Source organism: Asparagus officinalis, chromosome 8 (assembly GCF_001876935.1).
Source record: "Asparagus officinalis chromosome 8, Aspof.V1, whole genome shotgun sequence".
In the NCBI taxonomy this organism is placed as follows: domain Eukaryota; kingdom Viridiplantae; phylum Streptophyta; class Magnoliopsida; order Asparagales; family Asparagaceae; genus Asparagus; species Asparagus officinalis.
Genome location: NC_033801.1, coordinates 5,946,531 through 5,964,640, shown reverse-complemented (window position 1 = coordinate 5,964,640; position 18,110 = coordinate 5,946,531). Strand labels below are relative to the sequence as shown.

The window sequence follows — 18,110 nt, the reverse complement described above, 5'->3', positions numbered from 1 at the left end:
TCTTATTAAGGCTATTGGAAAAACACTAAATCTTTGATCAAACAGTTAGCTAGGCTTGCGAGGGTCGATTAGACAAAGATGGCACGAGCTTTTCTATTAGAAATTTACCCTACTGAAAAATGTTTTTCTTTGATATATAATTTTTTTTGGATCAATGTTCTCATAGAAGACAATTTCTTCATTTGTCGGAAGGTATAAAACATCACATTTGACATGTATTTGTGTATAATTAACACATTTTCAGATATTAGATGGTATTTAACCGGTAGAAATCGATTTTAACTTCATTCTTATGCGTTAAAGTTTATTAAAGGGAACATAACAATAATAAGTTCTCTGATTTTTTTTTTACCTTGCTCTTCTATTCTGGAACCAGACTTCCACTTGTCTCGGACGCAGGTTCAGCTGCTTTGCCAATGCCTGCTTCTGCTTCTGCAAATCGACCATGAAGAAGGCCACTTGATCAGTTTCAAAAGTAAATTCAAAAATCAAATTCGGATGTACGTGTTCGTCATTCACAGGACAATGACCGCTTACAGGATTGAGAGTATTGTGCTCCTTGAAGCTTTCTTCGAGTATCGTCGTCTGATCCTTGGACAGCCTCAGCTTCTTTGGAGAATTCTGTCCATCTTCATCCCCCTCATTGTCGTCCCTCTCGCTTCTCTTTCCACTCAAACTCGACAACGTACTGACAGGCGACCACGCCCCTGCATCCTCCTCGACCTCACCATTGACGAATCGGGCCTTTGAAGGCCCGTTCGACGAAGGAAACAGCGTTAGCTTCAGAGGGAAGAAACTCTGAGAGGAACTAAGGCTAAGGCTCAGCCTTAGATCTTCACTTTCTGCTGCCATTTCTGATGAATTGTGTTCTGTTCTCTGTATTCTTTGAGGTGGTGGGTGAGGGAATGAGCAATGAAGAGCACGGACATATGTTGACAGGGGGTTATATAGCTTTGTTTAGGGTGTTAACGAAAATTCTATTCATGTTAAGATCTGTGATTAATTAATTTTTAGTGATGATTGATGCATAGAGAAATCTTTAAAGATGGTTTAATCACATGGAAGAGCTCTACAAGTTGTAGCCACACATGGATCCCTCAATATGTAATCCTGCCTCCCCTTTCATTGATATGAATATTCCTATTTGAATCTGATTCCATAGTAACTATTTTTCGTAAAATACAAGTATTTACCATTGGACTATAAATATGTATACGAATATATTGGATACATGTTGATGCATATATTAATTAAAACGCATGCAGATTATGGAATTTGCTTATGAATGCACCCTACTGTAGTGGACTTCCGAAAAGAGTTTAATTAAGGTTTTTTTGTTTATTGTAAGGGAAAAATGCTTCCAGCCCCCAAAAGCCAAGTGAACATGCTTCCCACCCCCAGGACTTGGTCAATGGGCGTTTTACCCCTAAAAATAAAGAATCTGTTCTCTGAGCCCCCAAAACACAAAACCCAAGACATTAAAACATGTGAAGACCATAATACCGTTCTCTCTCTCTTTCTTTTTTTATTAAAATATGATAGGGATTATTTTATTATTTTTGTTCTCTCTCTCTCTTTATCATGATGTACCAAGAGGATAGTTGAAATGATTGATGAGGATTATTTTATTATTTTCGTTTTTTATTATTTTGGTTGTTTGTATTGGGAGGTTGTTAAAGTTACGGGTTGATTGTTAAGGTTACGGGTTGGTTTTTAAGGTTAAGGGTTTGTTGTTAAGGTTATGAATCCTCTCTCCTCTCTCTTTCTTTTTTTTATTAAAATATGATGGGGATTATTTTATTATTTTTGTTTTCTCTCTCTCTTTATTATGATGTACCAAGAGGATAGTTGAAATGATTGATGATGATTATTTTATTATTTTCGTTTTTTATTATTTTGGTTGTTTGTATTGGGAGGTTGTTAAAGTTACGGGTTGATTGTTAAGGTTACGGGTTGGTTGTTAAGGTTAAGGGTTTGTTGTTAAGGTTATGAATCCTCTCTCTCTCTCTCTTTCTTTTTTTATTAAAATATGATGGGGATTATTTTATTATTTTTGTTTTCTCTCTCTCTTTATCATGATGTACCAAGAGGATAGTTGAAATGATTGATGAGGATTATTTTATTATTTTCGTTTTTTATTATTTTGGTTGTTTGTATTGGGAGGTTGTTAAAGTTACGGGTTGATTGTTAAGGTTACGGGTTGGTTGTTAAGGTTAAGGGTTTGTTGTTAAGGTTGTGAATCCTCTCTCTCTCTTTCTTTTTTTATTAAAATATGATGGGGATTATTTTATTATTTTTGTTTTCTCTCTCTCTCTTTATCATGATGTACCAAGAGGATAGTTGAAATGATTGATGAGGATTATTTTATTATTTTCGTTTTTTATTATTTTGGTTGTTTGTATTGGGAGGTTGTTAAAGTTACGGGTTGATTGTTAAGGTTACGGGTTGGTTGTTAAGGTTAAGGGTTTGTTGTTAAGGTTATGAATCCTCTCTCTCTCTCTTTCTTTTTTTATTAAAATATGATGGGGATTATTTTATTATTTTTGTTTTCTCTCTCTCTCTTTATCATGATGTACCAAGAGGATAGTTGAAATGATTGATGAGGATTATTTTATTATTTTCGTTTTTTATTATTTTGGTTGTTTGTATTGGGAGGTTGTTAAAGTTACGGGTTGATTGTTAAGGTTACGGGTTGGTTGTTAAGGTTAAGGGTTTGTTGTTAAGGTTATGAATCCTCTCTCTCTCTCTTTCTTTTTTTATTAAAATATGATGGGGATTATTTTATTATTTTTGTTTTCTCTCTCTCTTTATCATGATGTACCAAGAGGATAGTTGAAATGATTGATGAGGATTATTTTATTATTTTTGTTTTTTATTATTTTGGTTGTTTGTATTGGACTTTAACAACCTCCCAATACAAACAACCAAAATAATAAAAAACGAAAATAATAAAATAATGCTCATCAATCATTTCAACTATCCTCTTGGTACATCATGATAAATAGAGAGAGAAAACAAAAATAATAAATAATCCCCATTATATTTTAATAAAAAAAGAAAGAGAGAGAGAGAGAGAGGATTCATAACCTTAACAACAAACCCTTAACCTTAACAACCAACCCGTAACTTTAACAATCAACCTGTATCTTTAACAACCTCCCAATACAAACAACGAAAATAATAAAAAATAAAAATAATAAAATAATCCTCATCAATCATTTCAACTATCCTCTTGGTACATCATGATAAAGAGAGAGAGAGAGAGAGAGAGAGAGAGAGAGAGAAATAATAAAATAATCCTCATCATATTTTAATAAAAAAAGAAAGAGAGAGAGAAGGGTATTATGGTCTTCACATGTTTTAATGTCTTGGGTTTTGTGTTTTGGGGGCTCAGAGAACACAATCTTTATTTTTAGGGGTAAAACACCCATTGACCAAGTCTTGGGGGTGGGAAGCACGTTCACTTAGCTTTTGGGGGCTGGAAGCATTTTTCCCTTATTGTAAATATGTACATTTTTTTACTTCAAAAGAAAAAAACTATGTACATTTTGTAATTTGTCTCATTGTAGTTAATTCTACAGTAAATTTGCTATTGCAACTTGCTAGTTGACCATCTTATCTATTGATTGTAAAACTGTAAGTTGCAGGCTACAAAACATTTATCAAGCGTCATACTGATGTATTATATGAGACATTGCACGTCTAAGCCCAGTTACCTAAATAGAAATGCATAAGATATATCATATACCACAAGTAGGATGGAAATGAACCAAGTAACTTATAAATAGTTCTTTAATTACTTTATCTAACAATTCAGTTGTATTCGATTCAGTAGCTCATAATTATTTAGACAACTAAACCAGTTAAAGCCTGATCATACATCCTATTAATCTTTCCTTCGAATTTCAACATCACTTCTTTTTACACGTCAAGTTACCATTAAGCCAACCTCCTAACCAAAATGATTAGTCCAGCCAATTTGACATGTAACAATCATGATTAAGTAACCTATAAGCCTGTTTGCATAGTTGTCCCACATGCTCATTAATCATATCTACACCTTCAAATTCCCTAAACAATGATTACCATGTGATAACATACATCTAATCCTGAAACCCCTTACGAGGCTTTCTTCCATGTGAGATTGTCTCAACGGGATTCAGTTATTCAGTTTGGTTCAGTTCAGGTATGTCTATTTTTCTGATTGTAGGTTAATTATCGAATCATGTGATTACTATCTGTATTCAAGGTCATTGTCGGATCCGTACCCAGCCAACATATCATCCTTGCATTTGTAAACCCTAACCATCGTGATCTTGTCGAACCAACTTGCTTAAAGACACCAAAATCCATCATTAAGGGGGTTAGTAGTATAATGCATCTTTAATCTTAGTTAAAGTTATCATCAAGGCTAATCCTACAAGGATTTGATCCAAGTGGGAGTTACAAGCATGTGAGGCCTCGTGTATTGTCGAGGACGACAGCTACGCACACGAATGGGACGGTCAGATGCCCAATGCGCACGTGGGACTGCGGTCAAAGGTGGAAATTCCCGAATCATTGGGAATTTCTATGGATCTTAGGTTTCCTTGAAGTTTCTTCTTTACATTAAAAAAACATAAAATTTTTTGTGCTTCTTTCTAGCCGTTGATTGTGTAGAAAAATTAAAGTTGAAGAATTTTGGTGATCAGATTTGAGAAATTTTTTTTGATCGGATCAGATTTGAGAAAATAAATGTTAGAATCTTAAAGTCCTAAGTAATTACATCAAAGCTTCGAAATTATGATGAGAATTAAAGTTTATACTTTTATATATTCTAACATATTCTTACGGATTAAACACTCCTTCTATGTATCAAAATCTTGATACATGAAATGATGTTAATTTTTAGAAAACCCGTTTTAAATTTATTGTCGGTGGACTGTAAACCTAAATCGGTATGATATCATTTTAGAGTCTATATGTCACTATATCCAAGCTCTTAAATGACGAGGAGAGTTGAGAGTTATGAATATTACATTGAGAAGTGTGCCACACGTGTAAGACCACCTCGAGCATAATGCAAGGAGCAAGTGGGCATCATGGACAGCTGCGCTCGTGGGGATCTTCCCACATGAAAACTGTAATAAATATTTTGTAATTAGAATTTAAAATGTAATATAGTGACAACAACTAAGTTTTGTCTTAAGATTGTTTAAGCTATTATTTGCTAAAGTCGTCCTTTTTTGCTATTTAAGTTATTTCCGCATTTTATTATTTTTTTTTAATTTTTTTATTGTTTTATGAAAATGGTTACTTACAACTTTCCGACATCTATATGTCCATTCTAGACTCTTGTTTCTTTGTAATGAAAATAATATGATATGTATGAGCCTCACCTGCAAATTAATTTCAAAATTTTTATAATTTTAAAAGATAAGATGAGTATGTTTCATTGTTTGGCTAAAGATTATTTCGTACAAAAATGAAAAAAAAAAAAAAAACTATGCCCTAGGAACTTCCTTAGCCATGGATTTTTATCTAATGGGAGAGATCATCAACGTGTATATCTGAAAAACAATGTCAATATTGTACGTGTTTAAATCCATGTTTATTATTTATTCCTTTTTTAATGAGTTATCAATTATTCTTAAAAATGCTAAAAACAACATAAAGATAATTAAAAGCTAATTTTAGTGTTTTCTTTTTTACTACTTCATAGGCATCAACTCCATCTCCAAGAATTGCATATAAATCCACTTTCTTCTTTCTGATAATACTATCCAGCAATTACAATAGAGATTTTCTACATATTTTTCACAAGATATTGCGTTCATTTTTTGCGTTATTTTAATTTTATTATTTTTTTCAAATCATTGGTACCCGTTATTGTCGTTCATGACCGTTGGTTTCTAAGATATTAGTTAGTCTGCTGAGGTGCAGCACACGTGCTAATTTTGAACGATTATCAAACAATTTGTATAATTTTGAAAATATCAGAAAAATTCCCCTTAAATTTAGTGGTTAGCAGAAAGCACTCTTTAATTTTGAGATTTTATCGGGAAATCCTCCTAAAAGCAATGGTTTTAGGACAAGTTTCTAATAAAATCTAAAAATTAAAATGGGTTTCCTAATAAAGTCTTAAAGTTAAGAGAAGTTTTCTGATAATCTTTATACTTAAGGAGGGTTTTCTAGTAGTTTTAAAGTTATCGGGTGTATCCAATAATCTTCCAAAGATGCATGTGGGGTTTTCTGTTATTTAGCCTTAGCTAAAATTACAATTAAGTATTTTTATTTTGTTGCTATTATATATAAGAGATTTTGCATTAGGGCATTAATTACTTGGTTCTTGGGAAATTACAGTTACAATTTTACCTTTTATGTAACAAAAAGTTTCAATATAGTGATTAGATAATATCCAGTTCATGAAAAAGTTATAAGAGAAATAAGGCCCTTAAAAGAAATTCCATGGTAATTAAGGATAAGACATGTGTTCCTAATTTGCAAGTCCATTTCCAGAAAAAATAACTAAGATAAAAGATTTGAATTAATAATTGAAATTCGGAAATTCTAAATTTTGCTATTCATATTTATACATGATACGTATAAGGACATGGGTGAAGATTTTGCATGATCGATCCTCAAAGTTTGTTCGCATCCCTAATAGTAGATTATAATCATAGTCAAATCATCATTATAACTTTAGAGTTTTGGGTCTATGGTTAAAATAGTATGAGAGCGATACATGTTCAAATCATACTACGCAGAAATTTAAAGAGAATTTAAGCTAGTAGATACCACTTCAAATCCATGTTTCGTCCCTAAAAAAGAGTGTTGATACAGTGACAAGGTTTCGTGACACCTAATAATAAAGATGATTATCATTCACACACACGTAAGGTCAGATGATTTTATTTGAGGCCAAAGTATACACAAACGTCAAGGATATGTGTTATTGAAATTACATTAGCTAAGACCAAAAATTTTAATCGATATTCAGATTTCGCAATTTTCAATTTTACTATTTCTTATTTATACACGGACCTCTCCTTCAAGTGGTTCTAGAGAGTCTCCATTAAGAGGAGAGAGAGAGAGAGAGAGAGAGAGAGAGAGAGAGAGAGACGAGGGGTGGTTCTATGGATTCAACCGTGTAAAGGCTATCTTTTTTATTTTTGAGAAAAATGCATTGGCCTTCTTTAATGTAAGCCCAATCCGCTTATGAGAATGTTCAAAAGGCCTTCTTTAGTCTAAGCCCAATCTTAAATCATTCATTACTTGTACTCGATTATTTGAGTTGAATTATATCAAACTAGTATACTGGCACGTACAACTAGTAGTATTAAACTTCTATCTACATAATTCTCGGTTCTGCAGATGTTAATTATGTGTATAATTATTTGATGTGAATTTATAGTATTTTTAGTAAAAAAATGAACGTGCATAATGCATGTGATCAAAATAATAAGGATTTGTATATATAAAACAGTATTTTATATTTTTTTATGCGTCTAAGAAATTATTATTGTATCCTTTGTTTTAGTAAAAGGAATGAAATTAAGCTTGAAAATTATATTGTGGTTTATTGATCATCATTGATGATGTCACTTTCTAGCTAACATTGTATTGTATTTTGATTTTTTTAAATTATATGATTTTAGAAAAGTCCATGCATGAAATTTTAAATTTGAAAAAAAGATGAAGGAATGAAACAAATGGAACATTCTGGAAAGAGAAGAATAAAATTTAAATTTAAAATAGAAAATGAGGAATTGAAATTTAAAAAGTAATGGAGGAGAATGGGGGAAGCAAGGAGGAAGAGATGAAGCCTACATGAATAAGAAAATGATAAATAATCAAATTGACCTCATCTTTTTCTAAAATGACCTTCTATTCTTTGACCGCTCGAAAGAATAATTACTCATTCCTCTACTTTTACTTACCCTCATAATGTCTTTTTAAGAATAGTATAGATAAATGAGTTAGCGGATTCCATTACGATCCGATCCAAAACTTGACAGCTTCTCCTTAAATTGTTCATGGTGTTGGATTTTTATGCAAATACTTTGATCGTCAGTTCAAGTTTTTATATAGTCAAGATCAAACACATATTAGAGAAGCCCAATAGCCGACAGACTTGAAATGAGCCATTGAATAAAGAAGATTAAATATATTTTAGACTAAATATCAGAAAAAACCCTCCTTAAATATGTAAACTGTTAGAATATCTCCGTTTAATTAACTTGAAGATTTTAGAAAACTCCTATTAACTTTAAAATTTTATCTGAAAACCTCTTAAAAGCGTGATTTTTAGGGCGATTCTCATAAATATCAAAGTTAAATGAGAAGGAGGTTTTTGATAATCCCTAAAGTTAAAAGGGGGTTTTCTGATATTTTTGAATTTTTGGGGGTGGGGGTGATATTTTCTGATATTTAGTCTATATTTTAAATAAGATGAATTTAATATTCTACTAGATTTTTTTAAATTTTGTTTACAAGGGAACTTCCCCCACGATCTTTTGGACCATAGATATTACACCTCCAACCCTGGTTAAGAGCACCCCAATTGCAAAGAAAATTAAATCCGTATAGATACTTTTTAGAAGAGCCGAACATGAGACATTAGAGTACTATTTATATGCAGTTTACTAATCTAACTAGACCCTCTTGGGCTACTAGCTAGAGTTTATTTTGAACTACGCGCATCAACAGCTATTTTAATATTTCGGTCTCAACCTAAAAACTTAAACAGGCTTTAACAGCATAATGACGCACAACCCATGATGTGCGAAGATGCAATTAATGCCAAGCAAGCTGAATAAATAATTAATTGAAAAAAAAAACCTATGAAAACTATTACTGTTTGGTTGATGTATTTGGCATTAGGGGTTGGGCAGAAAGCCTGCCAAAAAAGCACTTTTGGCAGGTTTTCTACCTTTTGACAGGTTTTCTACCCAAAACGTCTCTTTTTAGAGGCGTTTTGGACAGAAAACCTGCCAAAAGTACTCTTTTGACAGACTTTCTGCCCAAACCCCAATAACAAATACATCAACCAAACAGCCCTTTACTTCTAAATTGAGTAAACCTGGTACGTCCCCCAATCTAAGAAATATTACGGATCAACTCATATTATTAATCCCATGACAACAGCCAACAGGGAATCATTTTCTTGAAGTGGAAAGCGCTACACGAGTTCCCGAAACTTCACGTGTCACCAGTCTCTTATCCCAAATCTCAATACAAAGTAAGAACAGCTGTCCCTGCTTTTATCCCGGAAAAAATATTCATAATATCTCGTTTTAATAGTTTAACTATGAGAATTATATTTCCAAACCCCATCGTTTTCTCAAACTTTTATCATCCACGCCTTTTCTGAGTTACTAACTCATTAGAAAAAGGGATTCAGTTCGTGAATCGAAATTTTTATCCACCAATTTTTTTTTAAAGAAAACGCCTCTCTCGTCATTGGAAGCTTCAATATGATAACTGATGTATTTCTATTTAAGTTGCTGTATTTTTTGAAATATCGTATAAAAAACTAATGAAATACGAAAACTACATTTTAAATAGAATAAGAGCAGGTTTAATACTTAATTACAAGAATTTTGACAATAAATTTAACAAAAAGAGTAAATTAAGTTCTAAAATTAAGATGTGAGCGGCACATGAGAATTTTCGGGTAGAAATACTTGCGTTTGCATGACTAAGAGCAATCAAGTACAAATTTTAAAAATTTTAGGTATATAAGTACTATATTAGGTGCAAAGTAGGGGAAACTATTGAGTTTTTAAGTGCAAATTATGCCTAAAAATAATTTCGTATGAGAGTTCGCGTTTGAAATAATTTAGTATGATATTTTGGGTTTAAAAGTAGGGGTATGATGATTTTCGAATTGGTTGGGTTAAAACAAATAAGAATAGAATTTCGGTTTATAAGTTTAAAAAAACCTTGGAAATAATTGTGGGCCCACCAAGCCCCATTAATTGTCCCTGTCTTATTCCTCACCTATATATCCTTTTCATTTATTTATTCACTTTCTTCTCGCCTGCGCTCAATTTATCGTGAATTTTTCTTTTTTTTTTTACGATTTTTTAATCTCTAATGGGAGACGAAGAAGTGAGATCGGAGGAGTCCGTTAATGGAGGTACGGACGTCCTGAGCTCTTCAGACGATTCTGCCTATTGTGCTGGTCATCTCGTTGTGATGGTCCATGGAATCCTTGGAAGGTAAAGTTTTGAACTTTTCCAGGGTTTGAATTGTTAAATTCGTGGCGTAATCGAAGTTTGGTCTCGAATTGGGGTGTTGATTGTGTAATTTGCTTAAAGGTTGGGGTTTGATTGGGAGAATTTGGATTTTTATGAGAGAAAAATGAATTATAGGGGAATTTTTGTGCAATGACAATGTTAGCTGAAATTGTGTTAAAACAGTAATCAGAGCGATACAGTATCTAATCGTTAAAATGCAGTTACTTTATATAAAATAGTTCAATTATTAAAACTTTTGTTCTTAGAGTGCAGCAATTATTAATCCCCTTTATCTCTATATGTATCTTGATTTGGTTCTAGTATTATATACAAGCGTTAAATAATCTTCTTTCAGGTTGATAATATATGAGTGCCAATTAAAAGATTCGGAGAGAAAATGATATTCTCAGATATAGTCACTGAGATTAGATGCCCAAAGACACATTTGCTTCATGCAATGTACTATGAGTATTCTCGGAAGTTACGAATTGTTTAAGTATTAGTTATGCTAAAAATATTTGTCAAAAGTTGAGGTGGGATCTCAGAAATGGGTATTTTGCTGCTTACATCGCTACTTCAATTTGATTGTTGTTTGCAAGTTGTGCATATTTTATTTTGCATTGTTCTAGTCCTCTGCTTTACTTACCTTTACTGCTGTAAGTGTTAAAAGTATACCTCCTCATTGCAGTACTGCAGACTGGCAATATGGAGCTAACCAATTTATTAAAGCTCTTCCTGACAAAGTGATAGTCCATTGTAAGTTATACTTACTAGATATTCCTTCTTTGTGTTCACCTTCTTTCTCTTTTAATTTGACAGCCCTTCCAGTGATATGATGTGCATGTGTTAGCACTTGAATTCTTATTTTTATTTTTTTTGCAGACCTATTATGGTGATGCCATTCAAAATGTCATATGCATTATAAAATCTTTATGGTCTTGCATTTTCCTTATCGTGAAATGCGCATCAAGCTCCCATCATTTCCAAAACCAAATAAGCAGTAGCATTTCTCTAAGAGTGCAGTAGTGAACTCCCGTGTTTTGTCTAGTTTAATATTGTAGGATCAACGTCTGTCAATTTGGGTAAGACTTGACTCTTCCATGTTAGATAAGCTATCATACAAGACAAATCCATGCCTTGCATGGGTCTGAAACTAATGTCGTAATGACCAGCAAGAGTTTTAATTTCATCATATAATAATTATGCTGACAATTATCCCAAACAAAACAAATTGTGCTCACACTATAATTACTTTACATAACTAACCGTATCACATCTTTTGTCATTGTTCTGGTGACTGTTCACAAAGAAGCTTCATCCTCTTCTATTTCTAATGGGGCTCATAACATGTAATGTATGCAATAAACTTAGCAATATCTGGCAAGTCGTTATCCACGTTTCTTGCTCGTGGAAAGATCAAAAATCTTAATTAGGTCAGATTTAGATTGAATATATTTGATTTAATCACCTTTCAATTATGCATACTTATTTGGTTATTTGAATTTATCAAAATGTTTGGGTATCTGGCACTTATTAATTAAGATCTAGATCTAAATCTTTGTTATGTTCGCATGGAGCCTGCTCATTATAGAGCACTTAAGAGCCAACCCCATTTTGTGGGAAAAGATTGAAATCATTATCATTTTCGTCATCAGCATCATCATTCCATTCTCATAATGTTTTATGAGCTCATGCAAAACATTAAGCACCTAAAATTTGAAGTACTTATTGCTCCGTTTACCTTTTCGCCTTTACAAAGCTACTTACTCTACATCATTTACGATATTGCTTCAGGTCTTACCTTTTAAAAAAATACTGTACATTTTTATGGTATAGTAAGAATGATGCTACGAAAGTGCTGCTATTTCAAACCATAAGAGACATTAAGATATGTAATGCTTTCAGGTAGTGAATGCAACATGCGTAGACTGACGTTGGATGGTGTTGACGTTATGGGTGAGCGGTTGGCAGAAGAGGTTAGTTCATCTGTCAGATAATGATCATCGTTTGTCCTTAAGAAATAGCATATTTTCTTCATTCCTTTTATCGTTTGGTGGCAACAAGGGTTTTATTGTTGCCCCAGCTTTTTTCTTGTCCAGCCTTGACAAAACATATTATAGGTGGTGGAAGTCATCAATAGAAGACCTGGGCTGAGAAAAATTTCTATCATTGCGCACTCCGTTGGTGGCTTGGTTGCAAGATATGCAATTGGTAGACTTTATAGACCTCCTAGTGATGAACTCTCAGGCAACTCCCGAGATGATGCTCATGATAGAGACAATTCAAGTGGGACCATTTGTGGTCTTGAAGCAATGAATTTTATTACTGTTGCTACACCCCATCTTGGTTCTAGGGGTAATAAACAGGTACTTATCACTGTTGCTACACATCTTGGTTTTAGGGGTAACAAACAGTTATTCGTCTTTATTTATTTATTTTTTCTCTGAACTATACACTGCTCTAATAATCATGGAGATGTCTCATACTTAAGTAATCACTCAGCTCAGTAACATTCTCATATTCATTCTTTATCTTTGACAGTGTAGTATTGATTTCCGTCAAGGGTTCTTTTTCAGATTAATGTTAAAAATAGTTATGTCAATCTTGAATATGTAATTTCCCCAAAATTTGCCAGTTGCTACTTCCTTTACTTGTTGCTGATATAAACATTGAATTGTTGGTCTGACTAATATTTTGTTATTTTCACACCTGTAACATTGTACAAATGTACTTAAACATAAAATTCAATGTGCAGGTTCCATTTCTTTTTGGTTTCACTGCTATTGAAAAGGTTGCTGCTTCGGTCATTCATTGGATATTTAGAAGAACAGGAAGGCATCTCTTTCTTACTGATAATGATGAAGGAAAACCTCCACTTTTGCAGCGCATGGTGGATGATCATGGGGACCTATATTTCATGTGCGCTTCATTTATTTTACTTGATATTAATGAGCTAAATGCATAAAAATATTAGGCATTTACCTTTTTTGTTGTTTTAGTTGCTTCATGACTGTCTAATATTCTAGTACGGGACTACTTGCATACAGGTCTGCTCTACGAGCATTCAAACGACGAGTGGCATATGCAAATGTTGGTTATGATCGTATCCTTTCAAAGTATTTTTGACTATACAATGTTTGGCATCATAATTTCTCTAGAGTACACTTTTACAACTATCAAGTGTCTCCTTGATTTAAATGTCATAAAGATATTGTAGGATGGAGAACATCATCTATAAGACGCAATACCGAGCTGCCAACGGTAGTCTTGTATTAATCTTTTATTTTCATGGATTGCCTTCTTGTCTTCTGTTACTTGTTATCTGAGATTTTTGCCTTGTCTTCTTTTACAGCAATTCAGTAGTTTTATATTTGCATATATTTTTCTGTTTTTTTAATGTAGTGGGAGGATTCTGTAAGTGAGGAATATCCACATGTCGTTTACGTAGAACATACAAAAGGAGTCAATGTTGATAAATGTGAAGAAGCCTTAGACACAAGTGGTGACTCTGATGTATTAGAAGGTAATTGATTTTACCTGGCACTTTGAGGGGTTTTTAAATCATTTTATTTGCTAACTTTGATCCAGAAGTAGTTTGAGCAGGATCTGGTTGCATTGTTGTTCCTATAAATCTTTGATAATATTTTGTGCTTTATCACTGTAATCCTTGTCCCTTTGGAAAAAGAAAAATGTATTACTGCAATTATATAAAATAGTACCTTAAGATCCTTTGGAAGGATGTCATTCGATTATCTATATTTATAAGTCATTAAGAAAATTGAAAATTTGGAATAAATTTAGTATTTCTGATCCTAATTTAAATAAAACAAATGCATGAGAAGTCTTTGGATAAAATAAATTTGTAGGTCCTGTCCTAACTACTTTAGTATTTCGATATAGACCAACATCTTCAAATAGAAGAAACCCAGTTCTAACTTAACTAGTATAATTCTTCAAAGTTGAAATATTTTCCTTTAAATGGAAAAGTTGGTAACGTTACTAATTTGGATTTTGATTTATTACAGAGGAACTGGTGACAGGCCTCTCAAGGGTGTCATGGGAAAAAGTAGATGTTAGTTTTCACAGTAGCAGACAGAGATTTGCTGCCCACAGTGTCATTCAGGTCATTAGGAGATCAATATTTGTCAATTACTTTGAGCTCTATACATGGGATGAGCACCATGAGCTAATAACGCTAATATTTCCATCAACAGGTTAAATATGCATATATGCAGTCAGAAGGTGCAGATGTTATACAGCACATGATCGATCATTTTCTCACTTAAGAGGTAGCTCGAAGCAATGATACTGGATTTTGGCTAAATATGCCATTTTTAGATTCTAATTAGAAATACATACCGATTATCATGGGGAGACCGAGCAAATCCTTCTGTAACTCTAGGTCGCTGAATAAACTGCCTAGTGTTCTTGATTTTTTTTCCAGGCCTTATATACGATTTAAGTGTAATAATTCTGTAAATGAAACCTGAAGACTTAATAATACAAAGAAAATGAATATCATCCGCATAATTATGATCTAATAGTGGGTGTTTCCATTAGCTACTCTTGCGAAGTGCCCTATCATGAAGTTTTCTGGTTTGGCGTTGCATTTCACTTCTTCTAGGTCTGATAATGTTTGATACTCCCAAAACATGAAGGGTGTGTTGTCTTTGAATAGTAGTAGTAAGAGTCTAATGGTGTCCAATTACATACAGAATTCAATTTACATTTTTGTTTGGATGTTTGGTTAAATGCTAAAGATTTTTTTTTTTTTTTTTTTGCAAAAGAGAGCAAGAGTTGCGTTCAGATCGGATAGTTTTTCAGCAGCAAGAATAGGAATTACATGATGTTGTAAATAGTAGCATAGCTGTTGTAGCATCTCCCTTCTGTTTGCATGGTAGCACAGCTGTTCCTTTTGAGCAAAAGTCATATTCCGCTATATGATTACAAGACCATCAGTAGTTTTCGAAATTAGATTCTATTTTTCAATCATGACTCATCAGCCCACAAACCGATATATTACTCTCGATGTCAGTTACATACATTCACAAATTTAGAATGGAAAAGAATGGAGATCACACTAATAATTGGTGCCAAGCGACAGTTGAACAAGTATGTATTCCTAGTGAGAGCTCGGCCTCCTACAACATTAAAAACCAACGGTACAATTTTTACTACTGGTACAACTGCACGCACTTGAGGAAGGCCATCAGCAACCAGCACAAGATCAGGCCTGAATAATTTGTCTCTCTCTGTTCGTAGACATTAGACAAGTCAAAACTTTAAAGGAGATCTCTAGCGAACCTCACTGGTGAGAAGATCTCTTGCGAGTTTCACAGGTTTTTCTCTGGCACTTGATGGCTCACTACGAGGTGCTGGTAGCAGGTGTTGACGCCCATCCTCATCATCGTCATCACTTTCTTCCATCGATGATGAAGCTATAGACTCAGACCCATCTGTAAATTTTTGCAAAAAAGCGAATCAACAGCTAAACATTTTCTTGTTCATAATCATAAATTGTGACTTGCTTGCAAATAGATATCGCACTTGCATGCTTTTGGAACTTCGAAAAAGTGTGTGCAAATAAAATCACATTCGGAGTAAAGTTTACCAGACAGCTCCAAGTGCTCTGGAGAATGCCTTACTGCTGCAACCTGAATATTTTCTGGTAGAAGGCAGTTGCAAAATGAACCTGCTACTTGAAAAAGATCTATATCAATCAATCTGGCAACAGCTGAAGGCAGCTAGAAATAAAATTTATAAAGGGGTCTTGCCTAATTTTGCAAGCCGATTTACCCATCCAGGAATGGGCTTTCCAGTCAAGCGCATGCAAACATCATCGGTAAAATGGTTGCAATTTTTAGCAATCAAATGGTAGCTATCACCGGTATATTTTCCAGAAAGATGTTCAATGAACTGCCGGAACTCTGGATGTGACATGTCGGTGGTGCCAAGCCACAAAGAACGTCTGAAGATAAAACCAGGGCAGTTTTTTGGTTCCACCTCAAAAACCCCACTGGTCGGGTACTCGTGCGCTCCAAAGCCATATTCCATGCCGTATACTGTTTAAACATTCAAATACACAAACATGAAGCATCAACAAAAAGGATAGAAGAGATAGGACAACTTCAAAAGGAATACTTTCAATTCTCTAGAAATAAGTATGTACTATGAATTATGAAGTATGATATGATGGGTTTCTCCAACAAATGAAAACCTTTAGTTAAGTTTTTTGCTTGATGGCACAAGATTCCATTATCTTCTAAATGAAGACCACCAGCCTTATTAGAAGAATACGAATTCTGTACATCAAATCTCAAAGCAGCAGCGGAAAAAAAAAAACTTAAAAAAAGATCTTTTGCCTCATAGGAACTCTAATAAAGAACAGTGGTCATTTCATATTTTAGGTCTCTGAGTTCATCCAACTGAAGTGTCCCCGTGATGCATGCGAAAGTAAGTTCGTCAAGAAACTAAAATGAGAACCGTCTCACGTTGTAACATTATCCATTGTTTACCTCTAATATATCCCATGCCAAAGCAAGGATCCTCCACTGAAAAGCAATTATGCACTGTAATAGCTATTATCCAAAAGAAAATAAAGGCTCATTGACTCCAGCTAAATGCATTGCCAACACCCAGATAGTTAGCAATTCATTTTTCTAGGACTGGTAATAGAACCGTAACCGCTCATTGAACCAAATGTAACTCATTCAGAAACATGAACATCACATTAAATAATCAATACCTTCTCCAAGCGTTCCTTTGACAGCCTTAACCAGAAAAAAAATGTCATCTTGCAAAAGTGAATTCCGTTCTTTCTCTTAATTAAGGGAGAATAGATAAGAGTAATTCCCTTAATACTAGATTTTGAAATTTTCACTAGTTAAAATGTGATCTCCAGTTTGAAAATTTATAACGTAATATGCTCGTTCCCCTAGTACTAACTATGAGGTTCTAATTTTCCTTCCTAATTCAATCAAATATCTACTTTCATGGTTATTTATAATATTCACTTATTTACTTTAAAACATAGGGCGCCGACTTTCATTCGTGATAATAGGGATAATTTTGTAATTTGATCTCCTGTAATACGAAACATATCTTCTCTAGTTATAATAGAAGATCTCATCTAAGTGGAAGGTCCTTTTAGATTCTAACAATCTACAGATGCTGCTTAGAGCTTATGATTAATAGTCCTAAGCCCAAATTATTTATGCATTTATAACTAACAAACACATGCATATGCAACCCAAGATGTTCCAAAAATAAAATTTTCCAAGTAAAATTCTCCCACATCCTTCAAATTAAGTTTAACAGGTGCCGAGCCTACTGCTTAACCAAAAAAAAAAAAAATTGGAAGGTAAGAATTAGATCATACAACTTCCATAAATGCACTCAATCAAATCTACATAATAATAATAACAATAATAATAATACCACTAACAAACAATTTTTACATTCAGATGCCTTTTAATCAACAATTGAACACAAAAAATATATATACTTAAAAGATTCATTAAAATAAACCGAATTTACCTTCAATCCCAGAGTGAAAGATCCCAAATCCAAACCAATAGAGGTAATTGTTAACTGGCGTCAGATCGTAAATATTCAAATATATATGCGTCCTGCTCTTGGCCTTGTTTTCTCCATTAATTGTTTCCATACCTGAACGAGTTTTCCCCCAAATTTTCACGAGGCTCACTTCGAATCTCACGGTCCAGAACGAACCCTACGTCCCGAGCGAGCAAATTCTAGCTTTGATTCGTGAGCTGGAGCAAGAAATCGCTCGCATTACAAAGGGGGAGCACTAAATTTTGGGGGATTTCGAAACCCTAGAGAGAGAGAAAAAAGAAGCCATTTTTATTTGGATTTTTGTTTAAGGATGAT

General features: G+C 33.6%; 3 protein-coding genes across 4 annotated transcripts in view; 1 reads left to right on the top strand and 2 right to left on the bottom strand.

The window, feature by feature from the left end:
- The window catches only part of LOC109820224 (homeobox-leucine zipper protein HAT4-like), a 1,457-nt gene extending 383 nt beyond the window's left edge, over positions 1-1,074 (bottom strand). Inside the window, exons 1-2 of one of the 2 annotated variants that reach the window (XM_020386337.1) lie at positions 538-1,068; positions 353-432 (exon numbers count right to left, since the gene is read on the bottom strand). In XM_020386337.1, the coding sequence (XP_020241926.1) occupies positions 353-432; positions 538-852 (395 nt within the window). In that variant the 5' untranslated portion in view covers positions 853-1,068. Of the gene's footprint in view, positions 1-352 lie in introns of both variants that reach the window. The other variant, XM_020386336.1, reaches the window with a different exon arrangement.
- LOC109822526 (putative lipase YOR059C) lies at positions 10,006-14,757 on the top strand. The gene is made up of 10 exons (XM_020388745.1): positions 10,006-10,202; positions 10,909-10,976; positions 12,126-12,196; positions 12,341-12,586; positions 12,976-13,139; positions 13,268-13,323; positions 13,429-13,481; positions 13,623-13,743; positions 14,246-14,343; positions 14,435-14,757. The coding sequence occupies exons 1-10, from the start codon at positions 10,078-10,080 to the stop codon at positions 14,504-14,506; spliced, it is 1,074 nt and encodes a 357-aa protein (XP_020244334.1). The 5' UTR covers positions 10,006-10,077; the 3' UTR covers positions 14,507-14,757.
- On the bottom strand, positions 15,203-18,104 carry LOC109822350 (deSI-like protein At4g17486). Its single transcript, XM_020388538.1, has 4 exons — positions 17,757-18,104; positions 15,995-16,282; positions 15,832-15,912; positions 15,203-15,676 (listed from the first exon to the last, which is right to left on the bottom strand). The coding sequence occupies exons 1-4, from the start codon at positions 17,884-17,886 to the stop codon at positions 15,516-15,518; spliced, it is 660 nt and encodes a 219-aa protein (XP_020244127.1). The 5' UTR covers positions 17,887-18,104; the 3' UTR covers positions 15,203-15,515.

Bases quoted from the DNA above. Each gene is read 5' to 3' on its own strand.
- LOC109822350 (XM_020388538.1), bottom strand. From the start codon at position 17,886: ATGGAAACAATTAATGGAGAAAACAAGGCCAAGAGCAGGACGCATATA. The intron at 16,283-17,756 runs GTAAATTCGGTT...ATGTTTAAACAG, and splicing joins CTTTCACTCTGGGATTGAAG to TATACGGCATGGAATATGGC. The intron at 15,913-15,994 runs GCAAGACCCCTT...TTCAAGTAGCAG, and splicing joins AAATCGGCTTGCAAAATTAG to GTTCATTTTGCAACTGCCTT.
- LOC109822526 (XM_020388745.1), top strand. From the start codon at position 10,078: ATGGGAGACGAAGAAGTGAGATCGGAGGAGTCCGTTAATGGAGGTACG. The intron at 12,587-12,975 runs GTACTTATCACT...TTCAATGTGCAG, and splicing joins GTTCTAGGGGTAATAAACAG to GTTCCATTTCTTTTTGGTTT. The intron at 14,344-14,434 runs GTCATTAGGAGA...TTCCATCAACAG, and splicing joins CTGCCCACAGTGTCATTCAG to GTTAAATATGCATATATGCA.